We start from the raw sequence: 22807 nt of genomic DNA, 5'->3' as shown, positions 1-22807 counted from the left end.
TAATCTTGTGTACTCTGGGTTCCCATTCCCCATATCTCCCAGTGTTCCCATCATCCCCATGTCTCCCTGTGTTCCCATCATCCTCAAGTCTCCCTGTGTTCCCATCATTCCCAAGTCTCCCTGTGTTCTCATCATGTGTTACATATGTTTGTAGATGTACTGAAGTGTGTCAATGACCAATATCGGTTCTGTAGCCAAAGGTGTGAACTATAATTGCTGACATTTTAGGAAGATGGGCTGTAACTAAAACATGGCAAGTGGCTCATGTTTAAAATGTAAGCTGGAACACTAAGTTCATTCGTCATAGAATTCATCAAGCAGAAATATAAATAAGGATTTAAAATTTACCTTCAGCCTATGTTTTTCAAAGTGCATTGATTAATTCCTCTCTTGTATAACGACATGAAAGCATCAGGTTCATAGCATATGTTTAAAAAGTATACACAAATTCAAACACTGTTAATATGTTTTTCGTACTTTTCAATATTTATATTACGCTACAACTCTTATTTATACTTCCCTCCGTAATCAGCTGTTCAATGTTAGGCTAACATTTGTGCAGTGACACCTCGGTAATTATCCAGCTTGTGTCAACAAAATTATGGGATGAGCTGAGCTGAGGCGCACCGATAACACCCACCGGTCACAGCAACACTGAGTCGGCCCCCTCTCACTCCCTCCTGATGACCCCTCCCAAGGGCTCCCAGCGTAGTCCCCCACCCCTAGGGTTCCATGGCTGGACCCCCACCCCAGGGGGCCCCAGCATGGACCCCAAAACAACAGGCCTCTCGCTGACGAGCCAAAAGGATAAAAGGCGACAGCGGCTGCTTATGTGGAAGGCGCCTGCTGTCATATGCTTAGTTCTGGCAACGTCCCGTCGTAGGCTTCGTGTAGCTGCCTACGCAACGTATAATTGTTATAAAGTTGTTTTCCCTGGCTTGACGCTTGCTTTTGATAATTACTTATGTACTTGTTCTAAAGTTCAATGTTTCCAGAAGTTGGTGTGTACTACACGTTCGAATATTTTGTATATATATATATGTAATTTGTAATATTTCTTTTTTAAAACAAATTTTCTTGAGGCTACACAATATAACAATTCAGCCAGTCGGCTATGGAACTCAAAAGTTCAGCACTTTTAAATACGAAATTACTTAAGGAAATTTCTGTTTCAATCCTTCCTTCGTAAGGAAGATATATATATATATATATATATATATATATATATATATATATATATATATATATATATATATATATATATATATATATATATATAATATGTAACCCATCCTCCTGTTTAGATAGTACTTTTTGTAACTATGTGCACCACAGTAGAAACATTGACGTACTAAGCAATTAGATAGTAAAACTTTATACTATTCACTTTATAGGCCAAAAAAAAGAAGCTAAAATACAACCTCAAATATTTGTAGGCCTGGTACCTTACCTTGAGGTGATATCGGGACTTAGCGACCCCGCGGCCCAGTCGTCGACCAGGCCTCCTCGTTGCTGGACTAAATCAACCAGGCTGTTAGATGCGGCTGCTCGCAGCCTGGTTGATCAGGTATCCATTGGAGGTGTTTGTCAAGTAATCTCTTGAGCACTGTTAGGGGTCGGCCAGTTATGTCCCTTATGTGTAGTGGAAGCGTGTTGAACAGTCTCGGACCTCTGATGTTGATAGCTCTCTCAGAGTACCTGTTGCACCTCTGCTTTTCAACGGGGGTATTCTGCACATCCTGCCATGGCTTCTGGTCTCATGTGATATTATTTCTGTGTGCAGGTTTGGGACCAGTCCCTCTACTATTTTTCACGTGTAAATTATGTATCTCTCCCGCCTGCGCTCAAGAGAATACAGGTTTAGGCCTTTTAGTCGGTCTCAATAGTTTAGATGTTTTGCAGAGTTCATTCTAGCAGTAAAGGATCTCTGCACGCTCTCCAAGTCAGCAATTTCTCCAGCTTTGAAAGGGGCTGTCATTGTGCAGCAGTATTCTACTCTAGAGAGCACTAGCGTCTTGAAAAGTATCATCATCGGTATAGCATCTCTAGTGTGAAAGGTTCTTGTTATCCAACCTGTCATTTTTCTTGCAGTTGTGACGGCTACTTTATTGTGTTCTTTAAATGTAAGGGCTATCGACATGAGTACACCCAAATCCTTTACATTGCCTTTTCGTTCTATGTTCTGATTTAACTGCGTTTTGTACGTGGTTTCCGTTTTTATATTTTCATTTTTTCCGTAGCGTGTATGAGCTGGAACTTATCTTCGTTAAACACCATAGCACATGGTATAGCACACATATGTATTATATTAGGCCTCAGATTATTAGGACTAGTTAGTCCTGGAGATTATAACTAAGCTCCATCACTAATCGATCCCCGGCAACTCTCGTGGTGCAATTTGAGCAATGCTTTTCATGAATGCTTTCTTTCACATTAGTAGGCCCGAGCATGCACCAAGATTTGATGAAAAACTATTCCCAAATTGCACCACGTGAGTTATCGGGGACTGGTTAGTCAAGAAGCTTAGTTAATGAGCTCCATGCATTGGTTCTATGGCTGGCCCAAAAATACCATAATACCAACACGGTTATATTCCTCAGTGCATAGTTGAAAAGTGGTTTAATCAAATAAGTTATCTTAGAAACATAACTTTAATAATTACAATACATTAATACTAATAAAGTATGAAAAATGGTTATCTTGAAGAGGAAAATAATAAGTCTGAGTATATAAATGAATCTTTATTAGTAGTACTGTATGTATAAATATTTCCAGTACGTGTACACGCTACCCTGTGGGTTAGTTCATGTATTGATTATATGCGTAGGAACATTGGCCTCCCTTGTGCTCGGGCCCAGGCTAGCAGGGACTGTTAGGAAGTGAGAAGGCTTTTGGGGTGCGTAGAACCTTTGGATATTGTGGGGGTGGGGCCGTTGGGTATAATGAGGGTGGGGGCGTTGGATATAATGAGAGTGGGGCCGTTGGGTATACTGAGGTTATCTTGAGATGATTTCGGGGCTTTTTAGTGTCCCCGCGGCCCGGTCCTCGACCAGGCCTCCAACCCCAGGAAGCAGCCCGTGACAGCTGACTAACACCCAGGTACCTATTTTACTGCTAGGTAACAGGGGCATAGGGTGAAAGAAACTCTGCCCATTGTTTCTCGCCGGCGCCTGGGATCGAACCCAGGACCACAGGATCACAAGTCCAGCGTGCTGTCCTCTCGGCCGACCGGCTCCCAAAGGGTGAGGCCGTGAGGCCGTGAGTACTGAGGGTGGGGCCGTTGGATATAATGAGGGTGGGGCCGTTGGATATACTGAGGGTTGATGATGGGGCCGTTACATGTTAGATAAGACTCTTAGGTAATGTGGCGGGGTAGGATAGGCCTGTTGTGATAGTGTATGGGTAGGGGCAGGACCTTTAGGGCACTATGGAATGAGGTGAGAGTGTTATTAGCGTACTGGAAAAAAGAGAGCCGTTAGATCAGGGTAGGGGCAAGAGGGTCACATAACAGGTAGTAGTGCGAGCTAGGCTGCTGAGCAAAAAATATTTTCGATTTATTTACACTTGTTGCCTATAAAAGCTCAGGTGGCTAGTTCATTAACAAGCGACGTTGATTCTGTCTTCAAACGCCGCTTACTCAACGAAGAAGTTGCATCCTCCCACAGACAACTCTCGAGGTAATGTTCCCCGGGAAGTATTGTGATCTGTCATTTAAATAACTTGGTGATAGATCAGTGAATAACATTATATAACATCAGGCCCGGGAACTAGGGAAGAGGTGGGTTGGGAGTGAAGAGCTGACGATAGGTTTTCATCATCCTAGATAAACAGGTTACTGAGGCTCCAGCAGTACCAAGAGGCCTACCATATGAAAAGTCGGAACCAGCCTATCTAGTAAATACAAACCAGCCTCCAAAAATATAAGTCCTTATTGAAACTGCCGATCCAACATTAAAAAAATATACTTCTGTACCCCCCCCACATAACGTCTTGTATTACCCCTAAATGGCTTGCAAAAATAATACAAAAGTAACTATACAACTTAATCTAATCTTACCTAGATTTTAATAACCAGTTCTAGGCCTGATCTACGTTACCTAAAGCCTAATTTGGCACATATATATATGCTATACTAGGCTTAGAAAAGTCAAGGTTATGTTGTAGCCTCTTTCTCTCCCTCAGCAAGATTAATAACAAAATGCTTTTTATATGCAATAATTAATTTTCGTACATTGGATCAGTAGTTTCTATAAGTACTATATCATATTTGAATAACAACTTGAAGAACTAGCAACATCACTCAACACTCTTACTGAAGATCACATATTGAATTTGTAATTTATATGCTAAGTATAAATACCTTTGCACTTTTCCAACCTATCCTCATCTTCAGGTGCTCTGATATCCACTAATGCACATTATTTTAATATTAGTCTCTGTAAAAATTTAGAGTAAGCTGAAAATTATTCAATGGTCCGAGACAGCATTTGCAAAATGCAATACAACTTTGCATACAATAAAAAATATCAAATAAGGTACATAGTTTGCAACAGCTCTTAAAAGACCCAAGTTAGGTTATGTGATTTTAATTAGGTTTCGAACAAAGGCCTTTAATTTATGTTTTTTTTTACGTGTAGCCTATTTAAACAATATTTACTGTCAATATTTCTTGTTTATTAATGTTTACAGCATATTTCTTTTCCTTTTTACAAAATATTTCATACTATGACCAACACAAAATTCTCAGACTTCCTGTTAATATACACTGACTAATTTTTAACTAATATACATTAGTTAATAAGTAAATATTCATTGATATCGAGTAAGTGACAAGATTTATCCTACAAGTAATAAATAACCAACGGGCTCTCATAAAGGGGAGGAAGGTGTAAAAATCACCAATAGATGATAGTCTTCAAGCGCTTCAGATGATTCAATGAATTTAAACAAGTATTATGATAGGTATATCAACTTTCATTCAAGAATTAGGCTGTTAGTTTTTGACATGAGAATGCATATATGGTTTTATATAATCGGAGAGTATTACATTCCGGGTATTACATAACTAACTAACTTGTCTGATTATATTACATATGTACATACCTGCTCATTTGGTATCATTACCTCCAGCTGTTTCTATAGCTAGGACTTAAAGATACATGTCATATTTCCTTATTGTATATACACACTATATATATATATATATATATATATATATATATATATATATATATATATATATATATATATATATATATATATATATATATATATATATATATATATATATATATATATATATATATATATATATATATCAGACTAATGCGTCGTTTTCTGAAATTTATTACACATAAAATAACCTCAAATGTTCACATTATATAAATGGCAAGCTTCACCTTGGGTACTAGTACTACTGTTGTCACCGTGTACTCCACAAGTAACGTAACGCCATAATGCAACGCTCACATATGCACTATTTACACAGTCAAAAGACTTTAAGCTGACATCCAATGCACTACCTACCGTACGTTTCTCTGAGCCTTGTCAGACTCCTCACCTCGTATTCACCACAGATCTAATGTGTGACCATAAAACGCTTTATTGAAGCCAGGAGCTAAATAGCGAAACACTGCAGCAGACCAAGTACAGTGATCAGTACAGTCCTCAGACGTCTAATAACACAGCAAGCAGACCAAGAGCAGACATGTTCCTTTCTGTACTTCGAATCAAATTTCTTTGAAAGGTGTTACATATTTCTTAATTGGTTTAAAATAATATTTTCTAATAGAAAACTGAATTCGAGACTAGGATTGCGTCTCCTCGAGTGTATCAGCAGCAGGACGGAATCTGTAAACAAAGCTGGGGACGCCGGCCGGAGACGCCGGGCGAGGACGCCGCAGTAGACCACAGTTGAACATCCTGGTTATTGAGTACTCTTGCACTTGTGCAAGCTGCGTCAATACACTTAACATTAAGTGCGCCTGGATTGACAGCCCACCTGTGCACGAAGCTGGCAAGTCTGACGGTCAAGACCTCTTGACAATAGCTTGCCAGCTGATGCAACGATTTGAAGGATTTTCATCTTTTCCGGAGTAAACGCTCCGGCATCTTTAATTGCGCTCGAGCTTAACAAATTTTATGGAACCCGATTTATTTAACTTTCATGCAATTTTTCTAACACCAGCATCACAGTGAGCCATCACTTCTTACAAAAACAGCGAGTCCCTTATTTTTTCTTAGATGATTTCTAGTTCTGAAACCCCAGAGTCAAAGGCCCATCACTAGATGTTAGCTATAGTCAGTTTCTGGTGTACGCGTACACCAGAATTTGATACTCAATCTTTTTTACATATACTTGCAACTCTGCCACTTGGTGTGCGATGTCCTTCACAAGGCGAGGGAGGAGACGTGACTGAGGCGAGGCAGATTCGAAGTGAGTGTCTGCGACAGGGAAATCGGGATGGATTGCGGAATAGTTTGTTGCACAGATAAAGGCAGAGACTGAGAGAGGCCCTGCCCTAAGGACACAGACAGCGTTTGTGGCAGACCCTGGAAGGCCGAGCGTCGCGACTGAATATTTGACTGCGGGTCCATGGGCTTGATAGATGGGATCTGCGACGCGTTGGTGCTGCTGCCTCCCGTGCCTCCCGCAGCCACTCCTAAAGGTATACCAATTAGTAATATTAGTTACAACTGTCTTTGCATATATAATCCATACACCTATGTTAATCTTCGTTATCCTCACATATGCGATAATTACCGTTGTAGGGGACAACTGCCTGTACCAGGCTATTATGAATTTCACCCTCCTCTCTGAGGTCGAATTACTGACCTCCAGGATGCAACCCACAATTTCCTAAATCCCAAGTTCATACTTACTGCTAGGTGAAGTGCACCAGGTGAAAGGGAACGTGCTTAACTATCTTGGGACCTTACCTGGAGTGTTGGACGACTTCTCCATCTGTTGAGACTGTGAGAGGTTGGAAAGGCGGTTGACGTGGACAGGAATAGGAACTATGATCTTATGCCCCGACGCAGAACTCTTGCCCCCACCAGATGATCCGGAGACCAGACCAGCCTTCACACGCTTCCACTTGGCACGACGGTTTTGAAACCATATTTTCACCTGTACCTGTGATGGTGAACGATTTTTGAATAGCTGCATTAACCCCGTAATAAAGCTTCTTTTTTTAAGTTTATATATGCATGGGTTTTGTTGCAAAGTCTTTAACAGACTTAAAGTACATTGGTGAATTTCCAATTACTTTAGGCATTCTGTTAATAGTTACCATACCTTGCAAAGAAAATTATTTATATATAAAAAGACCAAATAACTTTGATAAAATATATAGAGTATTGAGTGAAGATGTGCACTACTCAAATGTCCTGCAGGATTTCCCTCTCACATGTGATCAGATAACGCGCGCGCGCGCACACACACACATCTATCTACATTTCTATCTAACAACAACCCGCAAAGAATAACTTCAGATGCATTATGATATCCTCAAGAGTGGATAAAGTAACTGCAGAGCTCTTGGTACCTTACATTAGCTGAGTACAAAACCTTTATCATAAGTTATGGGATTTGTATATCAATGTTCAAAGGAAATACGGAGGTAATATTACAGCTGATTTCATCTATCGGTAAAAAAGTACACTATCAGCAGGCCTGGCCAACAGCAGCCATAAGCTTATACCATCTATTCGCACAAAATTACACTATCAACAGGCCACCCTATAAGATACAGCTGGTGCCATCTGTTGCCATGACGTTGAACTACCAACAGGCCAACAGCAACCCATAAGGCGGGTTGTTGAACTCCACGAAGCATTCCCGCGTTTGAATTTTATTGGCAGAAAATCTTTGACATTCACCATAACAGCCAATCACAGGAAGGGACCAGCTAAGTGCTCCGCCCACATAATAATATCATTGGTGTTCAGCGCACCAGCCCAGCTGATGACATTCTGTTTCTACTTTCAACCATTTGAAATTGTTCATTAATTGATTATGAAATAGTTTCGGACATATTGTAGGATATTATAGGATAAAAACGTTGTTATTCTAAAATAGCGTGACCTCCTAACCTGTGACGTCATCAGGTCATCAGTGGTCGGTTTTTACGCAAAACTCGGCAACTAGATGGAACTTCTTGCGCGCATGCGCACACACATACATGTATTTTAATTTGTTTACATCAGTTTATATTGTTTACTGTAAACAGTAAAATATCAGTAAACAGTATATATATAAATATAAATAAATAAATATAAATATATATCGTACCTAATAGCCAAATCGCACTACTTAGTCTAATATGCAAGGCCTGATTTGTCTAACAGGCAAAGTTATTTTCTAAATTTTCAAATATTCCTATTCAAATTGGTTTATATGAATTAATATTATTATAATATATTAAGAACATAAATTACTGACTTAGGTTAGGTTATGTTTGATCAAATTTCTTAGTTTTTACTCAAATTAGAAAATGTTAATCATATATAACGGAAAGCTTTATCATTCCAAAGATAACAAAAATTGAAAAATATAACATTTCAGGGAAACTCGGATTGTTTGGCAACTTGGCCTATTAGGTACAACATATTTATCACTGAAGAACTCTATGATCCGACCAGGGTTCGGATCTCTGTTGCCCGGGATCACCCCTGATGTACACAGTACCACAACCGCCATCGATCGTCTTGGTGCAACCCGTCCTCAGACCAAGTCCGTTCCATCCAACGGTCGACCCCAAAGACGTTATTCTTTGGGGTCGACTCTAATATTGAAGGGTCGAAACTCAGCAACTCTGCTGAGTACAAAACTCTGGCCTCCAAATACCCGGCGGTGCCCGGGATATTCTGTCTATCCCCCCACCCCTCTTTCTCCTTTCTTCCTCCTCCATTTTTCCTCCTTCCTTCGTCTCCCCCCATCCACTTGGGCCCTCTCCCAGTTTCCCCCTCTTTTCCCCTTCTCTCAGAAAATGTATGGACCTTCACCCCCCCCCCCTTCCCTGTCACTTTCGTCTCTCCCCTTTGCCCTCCCCCTCCCCTTCACACCGCCCATCTCTTTCCTCCCCTGCTTCTCTATCCTAGCAGTAAATAGGTACCTGGGAGCTAGACAGCTGCATCCTAGGAATGTGTGTGTGTGTGTGTGTGTTTACTAGTTGTGTTTTTGCGGGGGTTGAGCTTTGCTCTTTCGGCCCGCCTCTCAACTGTTTACTAACTACTTTTTTTTCCCCCACACCACACACACACACCAGGAAGCAGCCCGTGACAGCTGACTAACTCCCAGGTACCTATTTACTGCTAGGTAACAGGGGCACTTAGGGTGAAAGAAACTTTGCCCATTTGTTTCTGCCTCGTGCGGGAATCGAACCCGCGCCACAGAATTACGAGTCCTGCGCGCTATCCACCAGGCTACGAGGCCCCTGTGTGTGTGTGTGTGTGTGTGTGTGTGTGTGTGTGTGCTTGCTTATGAGAAATATGTAGATATGATAGATGAAAAAATGTCAGGAATCAGCACACTCAACAACAGACGGTTAGGAAGGCGGAGTCCAAGGCCTTAACAGCTCGATCCTGCAACAACAAACGATATATACAAATAGTAAATACACACACACACACACGTGTGCGTGTTTATGGATGTGTATACGGTGTATGAGTATGCATTTATGCATGTGTATAGTGTGTGAAGAGCAGGAGGAAGGCTGACCTCGGACAGGTTGAGCGTCTGGGCGATGTGGGAGCGTTCGCTAAGCGTCAGGTACTTCTTGGTCTGGAACTCTCGCTCCAGCTCCATCAGCTGCTCCGAGGTGAAGGCGGTCCGACGCCGCCTCGACTTGCTGCCGCCCACGCCCGCACCTCCGCCCACGCCCTCATGGCCATCACCTGGTGTAACGTGACATATCTTTTGATAGTAATGCAACATAAAGTGTTAAAACACATTAACACAAATCATGTAATTGGAGAACCACTCAATCATAAGCGATGTTATTTGTTTTAATTGGTAATCTATTACATTTAGTGTACTGTATATATATGTATATATATATATATATATATATATATATATATATATATATATATATATATATATATATATATATATATATATATATATGACAATGTCAGACCACGGAGGAAAATGAAACAGGAATTTCCTTAAGTACTTTCGTATATTAAATACATCTTCATTCCTTCTGAAGATGTATTTAATATACGAAAGTACTTAAGGAAATTCCTGTTTCATTTTCCTCCGTGGTCTGACATTGTCACATTCTTAATCACGTGTTTATTTTCGTGATATACACACACACACACACACACATATATATATAAATATATATATATATATATATATATATATATATATATATATATATATATATATATATATATATATATATATATATATATATATATACTAGGAAGTGCCCGGCGTTGCCCGGGTGTCTTACCCCTCCTCTGTCCCACCCGTCCCCTGATCCAACCCCCCCCCCAACACCCCTCACCAGCTTAGCCCCTCTTTCTTGCAAAAAAAAATTATATTAGGAGGTATCTGGCGGTGCCTGGGATATTCTCTCTCCAAGCTCCCACCCCTCTCTCATCTCCCTCTTAAACCTCCCCCCCCCCCTCGTCCCTCCCATGTCCTTCCCTCTTTCTCTCTTCCCTTTTCCTTCGCCTCCCCCCTGCTTCTCTCGCTCCCCCCATCCACTAGGTCCTCCCTTCCCCCATTACACCCAATTACCTTCTTCTCTAAGAAAATGCATGGGTCTCTTCGGCCCTTTCCCCTCCACCTTCGTCACCTCTTCATCCTCCCCCTCCCCCTCCACGTGCACTTCTCTATCACCCTCGCTCCCACATTATAACTAATATCATAATAAAAGAGCAAATGTCACATGTCTTTATAATATTAAAAAGACATTTATACAGAATATAATAATTCCTTCTTTCGAATCTATGAGTAGGGCATCAGTCTTTCATGGAAGGGGACGGTTCAGAATTAAATTTATGTTTTATGGGATTATGGTCTTAGTTTAAATGGCACGATTTTTCTGCTAATTTTCCCGAGAAAAATTAATAATGGTGTATAATTCTATAGGAAAAATCTGCTTTGATTTTCTTTTACAAAATGTTTTCAAAGGTGGCGGCCAGTGGGGGTGCCTTAACCTTATGGGGGTGCAACCCGTTCTCGCACTTTCTTATAGTCAATATTGACTTATTGAATAAGTGCATATGTGACATACTAATTTATTGTGTATATTTTAGTTTACCTTGAAAAGCTTCATAGAAAACACCGACCTTACCTAACCTTCTTTGTATGTTAAGATAAGCATCTTATTGCTTCGTAATTACAATTATTACTTAACCTATTATAGGTATAGGTTAAGTAATAATTGTAATTACGAAGCAATAAGATGCTATTATAGGTATAGGTTAAGTATAATACTTAACCTATTATAGGTATAGGATTAGTAATAATTGCAATTACGAAGCAATAAGATGCTATTATAGGTATAGGTTAAGTAATAATTGTAATTACGAAGCAATAAGATGCTTATCTTAACATACTATGAAGGTTAGGTAAGGTCGGTGTTTTCTATGAAGCTTTTCAAGGTAAACTAAAACATTCACAATAAATTAGTATGTCACATATGCACGTATTTAATAAGTCAATATTGACTATAAGAAAGTGCGAGAACGGGTTGGGGGGGTGGGAGGGGGGGAGAGGTGATCCTGGCACGCTGTTCCCTTTTGAATTCTAGCGACCCCGACCAGCCTATGTTCATCCTGGATCCCAGACCATTGTTCCTGTCAATTTGGGTGAAGCGAGGCCCAAGCCTCTGGCCTCCAGCAACCAGGAGGACTGGTCGACGACCGGGCCGCGGGGACGCGAAGCCCCGGAAGCACCTCAAGGTAACCTCCAACTTCATACAGACACATACACATTCCCTCTTATACGTATATGTAGGCTGGAGTGAAATTACGATGTGAGTCAACGAGCCTTATACACTAGTGGTGAGTGACTGTAGCATCAAATTAGATTTGATCCCGGGAAATTTGTTTGCATTGTAAGTGCGTTTCCTCAACGACCTGTCAGATACTGCTTACTAGACAAGGATTGGCAGCCTTTCTAGCAGCACTCACTCATAGATATTCAATGTCTGTCTTTGTGCCTATGTATGACTGTCTGCCTGTTTGTGTCTGAGTGTCTATATGTATGTTTGTCTGTCTGTGCTCCCCTTTCCCCCACCCACTCACCTGTCCTGGAGGAGCGGTCGGCCGAGGAGCCAGCATCGTCGTCCTCACTCTCAACGGGGTCGATCTCCAGGTCGTCGGCCAGGTCGTCTAGGGAAGAAATAAACACCTCTTAAAACGCATTCAAAAACTCGTGCAAACTACACACTGAGCCACGAGCTAGCCACAATAGGGAAGGATTTCAGAGGCACCAAACCACTGCCCAAACTGAAACTTTAAGCCTTGCCTAGGCAGCCACTTGAGTACCGAAGAATTAGGTGATCCACACCCCGAATTATACAAATTGTCAACCACAAAACCGGGGTTGACAATTATCGGCCTAGTCGATAGAGCACTCGTCTCTGAGGCTGGAAGTCGCGTGTTCGAGGCTCCTGTTTCCCTGGTGAATGTTGCTATCCTCCACGGTATTGTGGTTAACAATATATATATATATATATATATATATATATATATATATATATATATATATATATTGTGGTTAACAATATATATATATATATATATATATATATATATATATATATATATATATATATATATATATATATATATATATATATATATATATATATATATATATATATATATATATATATATTTATATATATAATATATAAATATTATATATATAAATAAATAAAAGCTCTAATATAGAGCTTTCTGAAAAACTTGTCCTTTGATTTTAAATACATAAGAGTACATATAATTATAAATAACTTTAAATAACTTATTGCCTAATTAGTGTATCAAATACCTGTCAAGTAACATCATATTTATACTTTGAAGGTGTTGCTATTTCTAAATATCTTTGCTGCTAACCTTCTATCCTGGATTTATTTGCTGTACTCCTTCCTGATATGTCATTAACACCTGGCACGCCACACATCGAAGTTACTACACAAAATATGCCAATCAAAATTTTGTTTTCAAGTGTATAAAATTTACAATTTCCAGCAGCGTCCCTTGACCACAGCCCACGCGAGTCAGCACCGGCGTCAGGAGTGGCCAACCTACGCAGGAAGCGTACACACAGCATGTGTTTTAATTTCAATAGATCAACGGAGTTTTGACATTGCAAGTCGATAGCCTCAAAATTGCAGTGTTTCAAATTTAATAACATGACGCAGGTAATATCGATAGGTAGATCGATTTGTCCACCACATTTCCAGCTAGGCTTCCCAGACCACCATACTTCCAGCTAGGCTTCCCAGCCCACCATACTTCCAGCTAGGCTTCCCAGCCCACCAATCTTCCAGTTAGGCTTCCCAGCCCACCATTCTTCCAGCTAGGCTTCCCAGCCCACCATTCTTCCAGCTAGGTTTCCCAGCCGACCATTCTTCCAGCTTGGCTTCCCAGCCTATCACACTTCCAAGTAGGCTGGCCAGCCCACCACACTCCCAGGTAGGATTACTTCCTATTATATTCCCAGTTCCAATCACTGGTTTCTACCCAGTTTATTGAGATCCTCCTGAATAGCTTAGTCTGTTAACTCATAAGACAGAGAGCGTCTAGCGTGACACAACTCGCCCTCTCGAATATTGCATCGCCTTTTGGCGTATAAATCCCTTAAGGCAGTACATCAGTGTAGTACACTGAAGTACTACAAATCATAGTGACTCGCAAAATTGACGTGATGTCCTGTTTTCTATGCGTGGGTCCTCAGTTAATTTAGGTTTGGGAAATTTAGTACATCAGTTTAATGACGTTGGGAACTCTGGTGAGGACGGGGTGCATAGTGAGCGCCTAGTGTGGTATTACCGACAGCGTCTGAAGTGGTGGCTCTTAAGACAATAAGCACCAGGAGTAGCAACACTGACACTGCAGGCAACAAGACGTGAACGCCCCTGACCACTACACACAAATTTCAGCTCCATAAAAACGCGTCTTTGTGTGAAGAGTAATTGTGCTAATGAGTGTGGCGGCGGGCAGCGAGTGGGCCTCTCCACACAAACACTGGCGGGAAGGTGGGTGTTAGAAGCTGTATTATACGTTGTGATGAGGCTATTACCCGCCGGGTTGTCAGTGAGGCGGGGATCGCTCCAGGCCCGTGGTTCAGGAGGCGGCGTGTGGGCCGCCGGACTCAACCCTACCTGATACTTTGGTCCTCTCAGCCCTACCTGATACTCTGGTCCTCTTAGCCCTACCTGATACTCTGATCCTCTCAACCCTACCTGATACTTTGGTCCTCTCAGCCCTACCTGATAACTTTGGTCCTCTCAGCCCTACCTGATACTTTGGTCCTCTCAACCCTACCTGATACTTTGGACCTCTCAGCCCTACCTGATACTCTGATCCTCTCAACCCTACCTGATACTTTGATCCTATCTGATACGTTGGTCCTCTCAACCCTACCTGATACTTTGGTCCTCTCAACCCTACCTGATACGTTGGTCCTCTCAACCCTACCTGATACTCTGATCCTCTCAACCCTACCTGATACTTTGGTCCTCTCAACCCTACCTGATACTTTGGTCGCTTCAAGCCTTGTCGGTTCTTTGATCGCTCATAAATGGTTACTATGGGGTCGTACTGGTTCAAATTCCCCTGAGCTCTTTGCCTTAGATCAATGTCTTCTACCTTTGTACCGCGTCTACTAAATTTTGCTTGTGTAATTAGCAGGCGTTTGATGGTACGTAATTAGCGCATGGTTCCTGTTAAACAATGCATTCTTAAACAGGCTTTGTGATATCTATAGTGACAGGTTTTTATCTTTTCATATCTGGGACTGGTTTTTTATATACATTGTTAATAAAGTTTTCTTTATCTATAACACAGTATCAAACGCACAACAAAAAAGTACCATTTACTGCGAGTTTCATTAACCTTTACATAAGAATCCCCTAAAAAATGCTCCGAAAATATGTGGAGTGAACGCATCGCGATCGTACCATCCTCTCTAATGTAAACTTGCCCCCTATCAGCTGATGATGTAAACAAATAACATAACTCTATCAGCTGATGGTGTAAACATTAAAGCTAATGATTTAGACAAACAATACAGAGTAATGTCAGCTGGTCGTGAAATTAAAACAAAACATCATCAGCTGGTACTGTCAACAAACACGATGGAGCCTAACGCGAACTATATAAATAAATTTGAAAGTACTAAAATAACATGAGACCGTGTTTATCAGATTATATGATATAATAACGAGCTATTAACCTGTGTAGCGTGTTCGACATAACTAACTACCTTTATGAATTATTATGTGACTGGTTAATATGTAGCACATTGGCTTAGGGAACCCAGACAATGGTAATGATGCAGTTCCCACGCAGTGATGGCGGTGCAGTACCCACAGTGTGAATATTTCTCCCTCATTACTGTGAGGATACTCCTTCACCATCACTGTGTGGGGTACTCCTGCACCATCACTGTATGGGTACTCCTTCACTATCACTGTGGGTACTCCTTCACCATCACTGTAAGGGTACTCCTACACCATCACTGTGTGGGTACTCCTTCACCATCACTGTATGGGTACGCCTTCATCATCACTGTGTGGGTACTCCTGCACCATCACTGTAAGGGTACTCCTACACCATCACTGTGTGGGTACTCCTTCACCATCACTGTATGGGTACTCCTTCACCATCACTGTGTGGGTACTCCTGCACCATCACTGTAAGGGTACTCCTACACCATCACTGTGTGGGTACTCCTTCACCATCACTGTATGGGTACGCCTTCATCATAACCGTGTGGGTACTCCTCCATTAAAGCGAAAACTCCTTTACTGCCACAAGGCAAAAACACCAGTGGTCTGGTGATCCATCAGACTGTGAGACATAAAACCTGGTGTGCCAAGTCGTTCAGAACTGTTAACTACGTGTTACAGCAATTCGTCTCGGTTAATGATGGTCAAGGAAGAGCAATAACCGGAGCTTAATGGTGGTAATCGACGGCAACATATCATAGCATGTCAAGTATCACAACGAGGTCAAGCGAGGCATTATCATATATTAAAGCAAAACACACATTAACAGTGAGAAAATTAGTTGTGGCGATGTAATGGTATCGAACTTGCTCCCTGGGGTCACTCCAGATGCACGCGTGACCAGGGTTCGGTTCCATCTCATTGCCACAAAAGATTTTCTAATAGATATATCACACTATTGTGATTTCATTGTGCATACGGGCAGTTTTTGCTGAACAGTTTGCCACTGTCTTGTAATGTCTTTACAAGTGTACTCTGAGAATGTAAATTTTTGAGAAAATCGGTAGAAGCCATGAAAAGGATTCGAACCTGCACACTGGGTATTCTCAAGCACACTACTCGTAGTCCAGTGGTTTAAGGCGTATGCTTAGGCATACCCAGTGTCCAGGTTCGAATCCTCCTCATGGCTCCTACTGATTTTCTCATCGACACATCACATTATTGTGATTTATTTGTGCAATGTAAACTTTGGTGGAGATGAAAACGAACACCATTAAGAAATAATATATTAAAACAAGGCACGGGGCATCAGCCACAGTTAAGGATTTGCGCCCAGTAAATCCTCCCCGGCCAGGATACGAACCCATGACAAAGCGCTCGCGGAACGCCAGGCGAGTGTCTTACCACTACACCACGGAGACTGTTAAGTTCACTTAGTTTTGTTTGCGGGGGTTCAGCTTTGCTCTTTCGGCTCGCCTCTCAACTGTCAATCAACTGTTTACTAACTACTTTTTTTATCCACACCACACACACACCCCAGGAAGCAGCCCGTGACAGCTGACTAACTTCCAGGTACATATTTACTGCTAGGTAACAGGGACATTCAGGGTGAAAGAAACTTTGCCCATTTGTTTCTGCCTGGTGCGGGAATCGAACCCGCGCCCCAGAATTACGAATCCAGCGCGCTATCCACCAGGCTACCAGCACCCCCCCCCCCCCCAGGAATGTGTGTGTGTGTGCTTACCTAGTTGTGCTTGCGGGGTTTGAGCTCTGGCTCTTTGGTCTTTGGTGTGTACTCACCTAGTTGTACTCACCTAAATGTGTTTGCGGGGGTTGAGCTCTGGCTCTTTGGTCCCGCCTCTCAACTGTCAATCAACTGGTGTACAGATTCCTGAGCCTATTGGACTCTATCATATCTACACTTGAAACTGTGTATGGAGTCAGCCTCCACCACAACACTACTTAATGCATTCCATTTGTTAACTACTCTGACACTGAAAAAATTCTTTCTAACGTCTCTGTGGCTCATTTGGGTACTAAGTTTCCACCTGTGTCCCCTTGTTCGTGTCCCACCCGTGCTGAAGAGTTTGTCTTTGTCCACCCTGTCAATTCCCCTGAGAATTTTGAAGGTGGTTCTATAGTCAAAGACACATTGATTACTGACATTAACAATTCAGTCTAGAGAGGCTGTTACCCTGGCAATTGCATCACCTTAACAACACAGCCAAGGCCAATTATCATCCTGACGACAGCACACCCTTACGGGCTCACCATAGCCCGTGCTACTTGGAACTTGTTCCGAGTAGCTGAATCTATAACAACAAACAACAGCACACCCAGGAGCCGCTGTCACCTTGACAACACAGCCAGGAGTGACTGTGTTGTCAAGCGTGACAGGGGAAGCTGTCATTGATAGCCAGAGTTCTACCTGATTGCCTGTTTAGTGAAAGCATTAAAGCAGTCATCGGCCAGACCGCCAGTGTTATGGTATCTGATCTTCCTTGCTTATTGGGTACCGCTTCTGGCGCCATTTATACGTCTTTCATCCCAACTCAAAAGACATTCTGTGATGGAAATGCCTCGCAAGGAGAGAAGCGTACAGTGTGTGACGCTCGTCTGTGATGACGGGTGTATTTACGACCCGGGCCTGGGCACGCTGCTGCTGGTGGTGGTGGTGGTGGTGGTGGTGGTGGTGGTGGTGGCGGTGATGAAGGTGACGTGGGTGAGGGTAGTGAGACTAATGGTTGGTGGCAGTAGTGGTGGAGGTGACGCGGGAGGCGGGGGCCAGGCCGCTCGTGTACTCACTCTTTACTCATCAATATGAGACATCTTCTACAATAACTGAAGTTCACAATATATATCTAGATACCGTGGCAGTGTCTAGCTGTGCCTACTGGAGGCTTCACATACAAGTAAAGCTTCAGCTCCTCATGTATGCTCAAAGTCTTGGCCCATTATTATTAATGATCACTTTATTAGTAGAGTCACTTAGGATGACGGTGGACACCCCCCCACCACCACCACCACAGACCCGCACATTTTATTTAGGAGTAACGAAGATGGAGAGGTGGCGGTGAATGAGAAAAGTTAAGAAATGTTGCCACACAAGAGTTATGAGGCGGACTGTCCACCTTGCTAAGATTTTATGGGAGTAATGGAAACATGAATATGGAATAGGGTGGAAGGGAACGCAACTATCCCTTCCTTTAAGGTAACAGGAGAAAGCGCCGAGCCATTACGACTATAAAGCACTTGGGATAAGATGTTGGGATGGGATTTGGGACAAGGAATGGTGGCCAACCATTTGGACAGTCGGGAATTGAACGCCGGCATGCATGAAGCGAGACCGTCGCTCTACCTGTTGTTGTTGTTTTATATTCAGCTACTCTGAACAAAAAGTTTCAAGCAGCACGGGCTATGGTGAGCCCGTTGTACACACCTGGTACAGGAGACGTGCAGTCACTTACCGTCCAGCCCTACCATTAGGCAGGATATGGACTGGGGAAGTGCAAAAATATTCATGTACCTTACACTTGTTGGGATTGAATTCTAGCAACCATTGATTTCTCTACAAGAGTTTGTCGAGGTCTTCCTGTAACTTTCTAGTGTTAATTTTGATGGTGATGGTGGTAGTGGTGGTGTTCATGGTCTTTATGGTGTTCAAGGCGAGGTGTTCATGGTGGTAGTGGTTATTTCAAGGGTAATTATGGTGGTAATTATTATGGCGATGGTGATTATGGTACTTTGCTATCAGTGTCTACGAGGAAGTGAGGTTCTAGCTCTTTATGTCCCGCCTACTAGTATTGTTGTACCTGTGGTTGTGGTAGTGGTAGTGGCCTCAGGTTAGCCTGGAAAAGCCCAACCCGAAGCAACACAACCAGAGCACAAGACCCCTGCAAGACGCCCACAGATACATAGTCTTCCACCACCGTCTGTGGCATCTTTGGCCAGCATACACAGACGGCCTCAGGCAACACCTAGGCCACAGACGCCCTCAAGCAACACCTAAGCCACAGACGGCCTCAGGCAACACCTAAGCCACAGACGGCCTCAGGCAACACCTAAGCCACAGACGGCCTCAGGCAACACCTAAGCCACAGACGGCCTCAGGCAACACCTAAGCCACAGACGGCCTCAGGCAACACCTAAGCCACAGACGGCCTCAGGCAACACCTAAGCCACAGACGGCCTCAGGCAACACCTAAGCCACAGACGGCCTCAGGCAACACCTAAGCCACAGACGGCCTCAGGCAACACCTAAGCCACAGACGGCCTCAGGCAACACCTAAGCCACAGACGGCCTCAGGCAACACCTAAGCCACAGACGGCCTCAGGCAACACCTAAGCCATAGACGCCCTCAGGCAACACCTAAGCCACAGACGCCCTCAGGCAACACCTAAGCCACAGATGGAGGCCCTAGTGTAAGCATGAACATCCCGTTGCAGTCTCTCCCAGTACGTCTCTCAGGCCTATACTGAGGAGTCGTCTAGCAAGAGCCACTTTCCCTCCTAAGCCACACCTGTTGTTGCAAGTTAGTCGCGATTTATAACCTGACAACCATAATGTATAGTAATATAGCAGTATTATGGCCTCTTTTTATCTGTGATGGGGCGGTGTTGGCGAGGTGCAGGGGGCGGTGTTGGCGAGGTGCAGGGGCGGTGTTGGCGAGGTGCAGGGGGGCGGTGTTGGCGACCTAGGTGCAGGGGGCGGTGTTGGCGAGGTGCAGGGGGGGGGGCGGTGTTGGCGAGGTGCAGGGGGCGGGCCAAAGACGACTAAGTGCACCTCAACACAAGTGAGGTGCACTTCGACTTATGAGCAGTTTTGTAATTTGAGCCACGCCCAGCCCATGGTTGGTCGTGTCTGAGGGAGCATACAAATCCTCTTGCGTGATGCTCCATTCATCATCAAGCTCGTGCTATGATCCGTTAATCAAAACCTACGTCAGACGAGTGAGCTTTAAAATAGCCTCTCTTGTCTCGGTGAACCAAGTTTGCTGATACTGGTGACATGAATGATGGCGGAGTGTGAGTGGCGCGTGACACCGCCAGGGCCCGGCCGCCACGGGCTGTCATTACCTCGTCCTGTCAGGAGCCGCGGGCCACAGCGGCCAGCTGGGTGGCCGCCACCAACAGTTCCCAGCTTAAAAACGTTTAAGCTGGGAATTCTAATGGGGCTAATTAAGGAACTGGCATCATTAGAAATGATAATTATAAATGATGCGGTTCGGATGTACTAAGGTTGGGGAAGGGTTAAATTAACAGGTGTCTGTTCCAACGTTTCTTGACAAGCGTAATTGAGGAGACAGACTCATGAAGGCACAAACATCTTAGCTGAAAATTAAGAGATAGAGCAATTAAGTGCTTGGGATTCCCGAGATATACTTGTTAGGCTCTCTGGGGATGAGCAGGGAGCCTTAACCAGCAACTTCCAGGGATCGAGAAGACTAAATGTTCCTTGCGTCTCTGTTCTCAGTCTCAGGAGATCCTGTATGTTCATTCCTGTTAACGCACTGTCATTAAACTTATGTAGTCTTCACTGTGAAGTTTAATTATTCGCGTGCACACACGACCAAAGAGCCAACGCTCAACCCCCGCAAGCACAACTGGGTGAGTACACACACACACACACAGAGGTAGCTTCAAAGCATTATACGACAAAGAGTACTGGGAAAACGGGACACCACAAGCGTAGCTCTCATCCTGAAATTACATTTAGGTAACCACAAACACACACAGGGCCTTCCGACTGAGGAGACAGCGCTCGGGGGGTGGTAGTCCTAAGGGACAAGGTTCGATTTCCAGCCGTGGCAGAAACAAATTGGCAGAGTTCCTTCCACCTGGTGCTCCTGTTCACCTAGCAGTAAATAGGTACCTGGAAGTTGGACAGCTACTACGGGCTGCTTCCTGGGGAGGTGTTTGTTTGAGAAATATGTAGCAGTTAAGATAAAGGAAATTCGGTAAGGAGAGAGTATATTAGACAACCGACAGTTAGAAAGGTGGGGTCCAGGAGCTAACATGTCGATCTTGCAGGCACAAAGAGTAAACACTGACGTACACACACACTCGCTCTCTCTCTCTCTCTCTCCTTATAAATAACGCTGTACTTACCCTATATCATTTATTTCCCCTCTCTGCATCACTCTTCCCCTTTTTCCCTGCCCCTCTCCGCCCCCAGCCCCGGCGGGGTCCCTCCTGCCCGGGCGCCAGATAAGGGATAGCGCTGAGCCGGGGATCGTGGAGGGGCGGCACCTTCGCGCCTCACTGACTATCAGCTGTGAACAAACGTTCCTGCTGAATGTTAATGTTGACAGCCGGCCACGCCCTCCACCCCTACACCCTCGCACGCCTCCACCACTCTCCCCTCCCCCCCTGCCTCTACACCTTACTCAGCTCGCTACACTGCCTCTACCACCATCCACACCACGGCCATCCATCCACATGCTAAACTTCTCACGATACAAAAAGACTTCACACAGCCCACGAGCTTATAGTCAGAAGTCTCTACCTCCGTCCTGAAAGGTACACCTTAAACTGAGCCAACAACCTAAACCTGGCATCTATTCCACCACCCCGGAATCTACACCTACACCCTCACCACAGTATATATACGCTCCATAAGAAACAATAGTTTGAAGGTTCAATGCTTTCCAACGCTTACCGCCACCCACTGAACGGTTGTTATGTTTTGGACAGCCCATCCTCATCCAACCCGTACTCGCGAGCGTTCCCAACGTCAAGAAACTGACGTACTCAAGTACCCTAACCTAACCTACTAGAGGACCCACGAACAGAAAACGGGCCATTATGTCAACTTCGCGAGCCGCTACCATTTTCTTGTACATTAGTTTTTGGTCTTAGGTAAAGTATATGTCAAGATGCGACGTGCTATAAAGAGAACAGGCTACCTCCTTGAGGCTACCTCATCAACAAAGACCAAATGCTCGTTAATCGAGCCGCCAAAGCGCAGATTTATAAATGAAAAAATAGTTTACACATGACTCACAACTGATGACGTTTGATCATTTCTCGAACAGTGATTCGCTGACGACTTCCGTTTGAATCACGCAGCTGTAAATGCTTCAGCCTCGTACTTCAAATACAAATAACTACCAAGAGAACCTAAACGCATAACCTAGCCTAACTATACATAGAACTTTAATATATATTAATATTAATATATAAATTAGCAAACCTGTTTTTAATTCAAAATTCGCTAAAATTTATGACTGTGTCTTGAGGGACGGCCGCAGCTTTAACGAGCCTGGCCTGAGGACGGCTTGGTTTTGGGAAGGTTGCAGTGTGGACCAGGTGTGAGACAACTTGAACATGACTAACACTGGTTATGGTCTTAACATCATTAACATCTCTGGAGTAACTGTACG

At 43.4% G+C, this 22807-nt stretch overlaps 1 protein-coding gene across 2 annotated transcripts in view; it reads right to left on the bottom strand.

Annotated features, from left to right (window-relative positions):
- Positions 1-2726: 2726 nt before the first annotated feature.
- Positions 2727-22807, bottom strand: part of LOC123766480 (homeobox protein unplugged) — a 41209-nt gene continuing 21128 nt past the window's right edge. For both annotated transcript variants that reach the window (XM_045755651.2, XM_069308293.1), the window contains 4 exons: positions 12271-12357; positions 9722-9897; positions 6940-7135; positions 2727-6662 (listed from right to left, as the gene is read on the bottom strand). In XM_045755651.2, coding sequence (XP_045611607.1) covers positions 6391-6662; positions 6940-7135; positions 9722-9897; positions 12271-12357 — 731 coding nt within the window. In that variant the 3' untranslated portion in view covers positions 2727-6390. The remainder of the gene's footprint in view (positions 6663-6939; positions 7136-9721; positions 9898-12270; positions 12358-22807) is intronic.

Source organism: Procambarus clarkii, chromosome 62 (genome assembly GCF_040958095.1).
Source record: "Procambarus clarkii isolate CNS0578487 chromosome 62, FALCON_Pclarkii_2.0, whole genome shotgun sequence".
Lineage (NCBI taxonomy): Eukaryota > Metazoa > Arthropoda > Malacostraca > Decapoda > Cambaridae > Procambarus > Procambarus clarkii.
The sequence above is the reverse complement of the archived record's forward strand: the minus strand, read 5'-3'. Positions and strand labels throughout refer to the sequence as shown.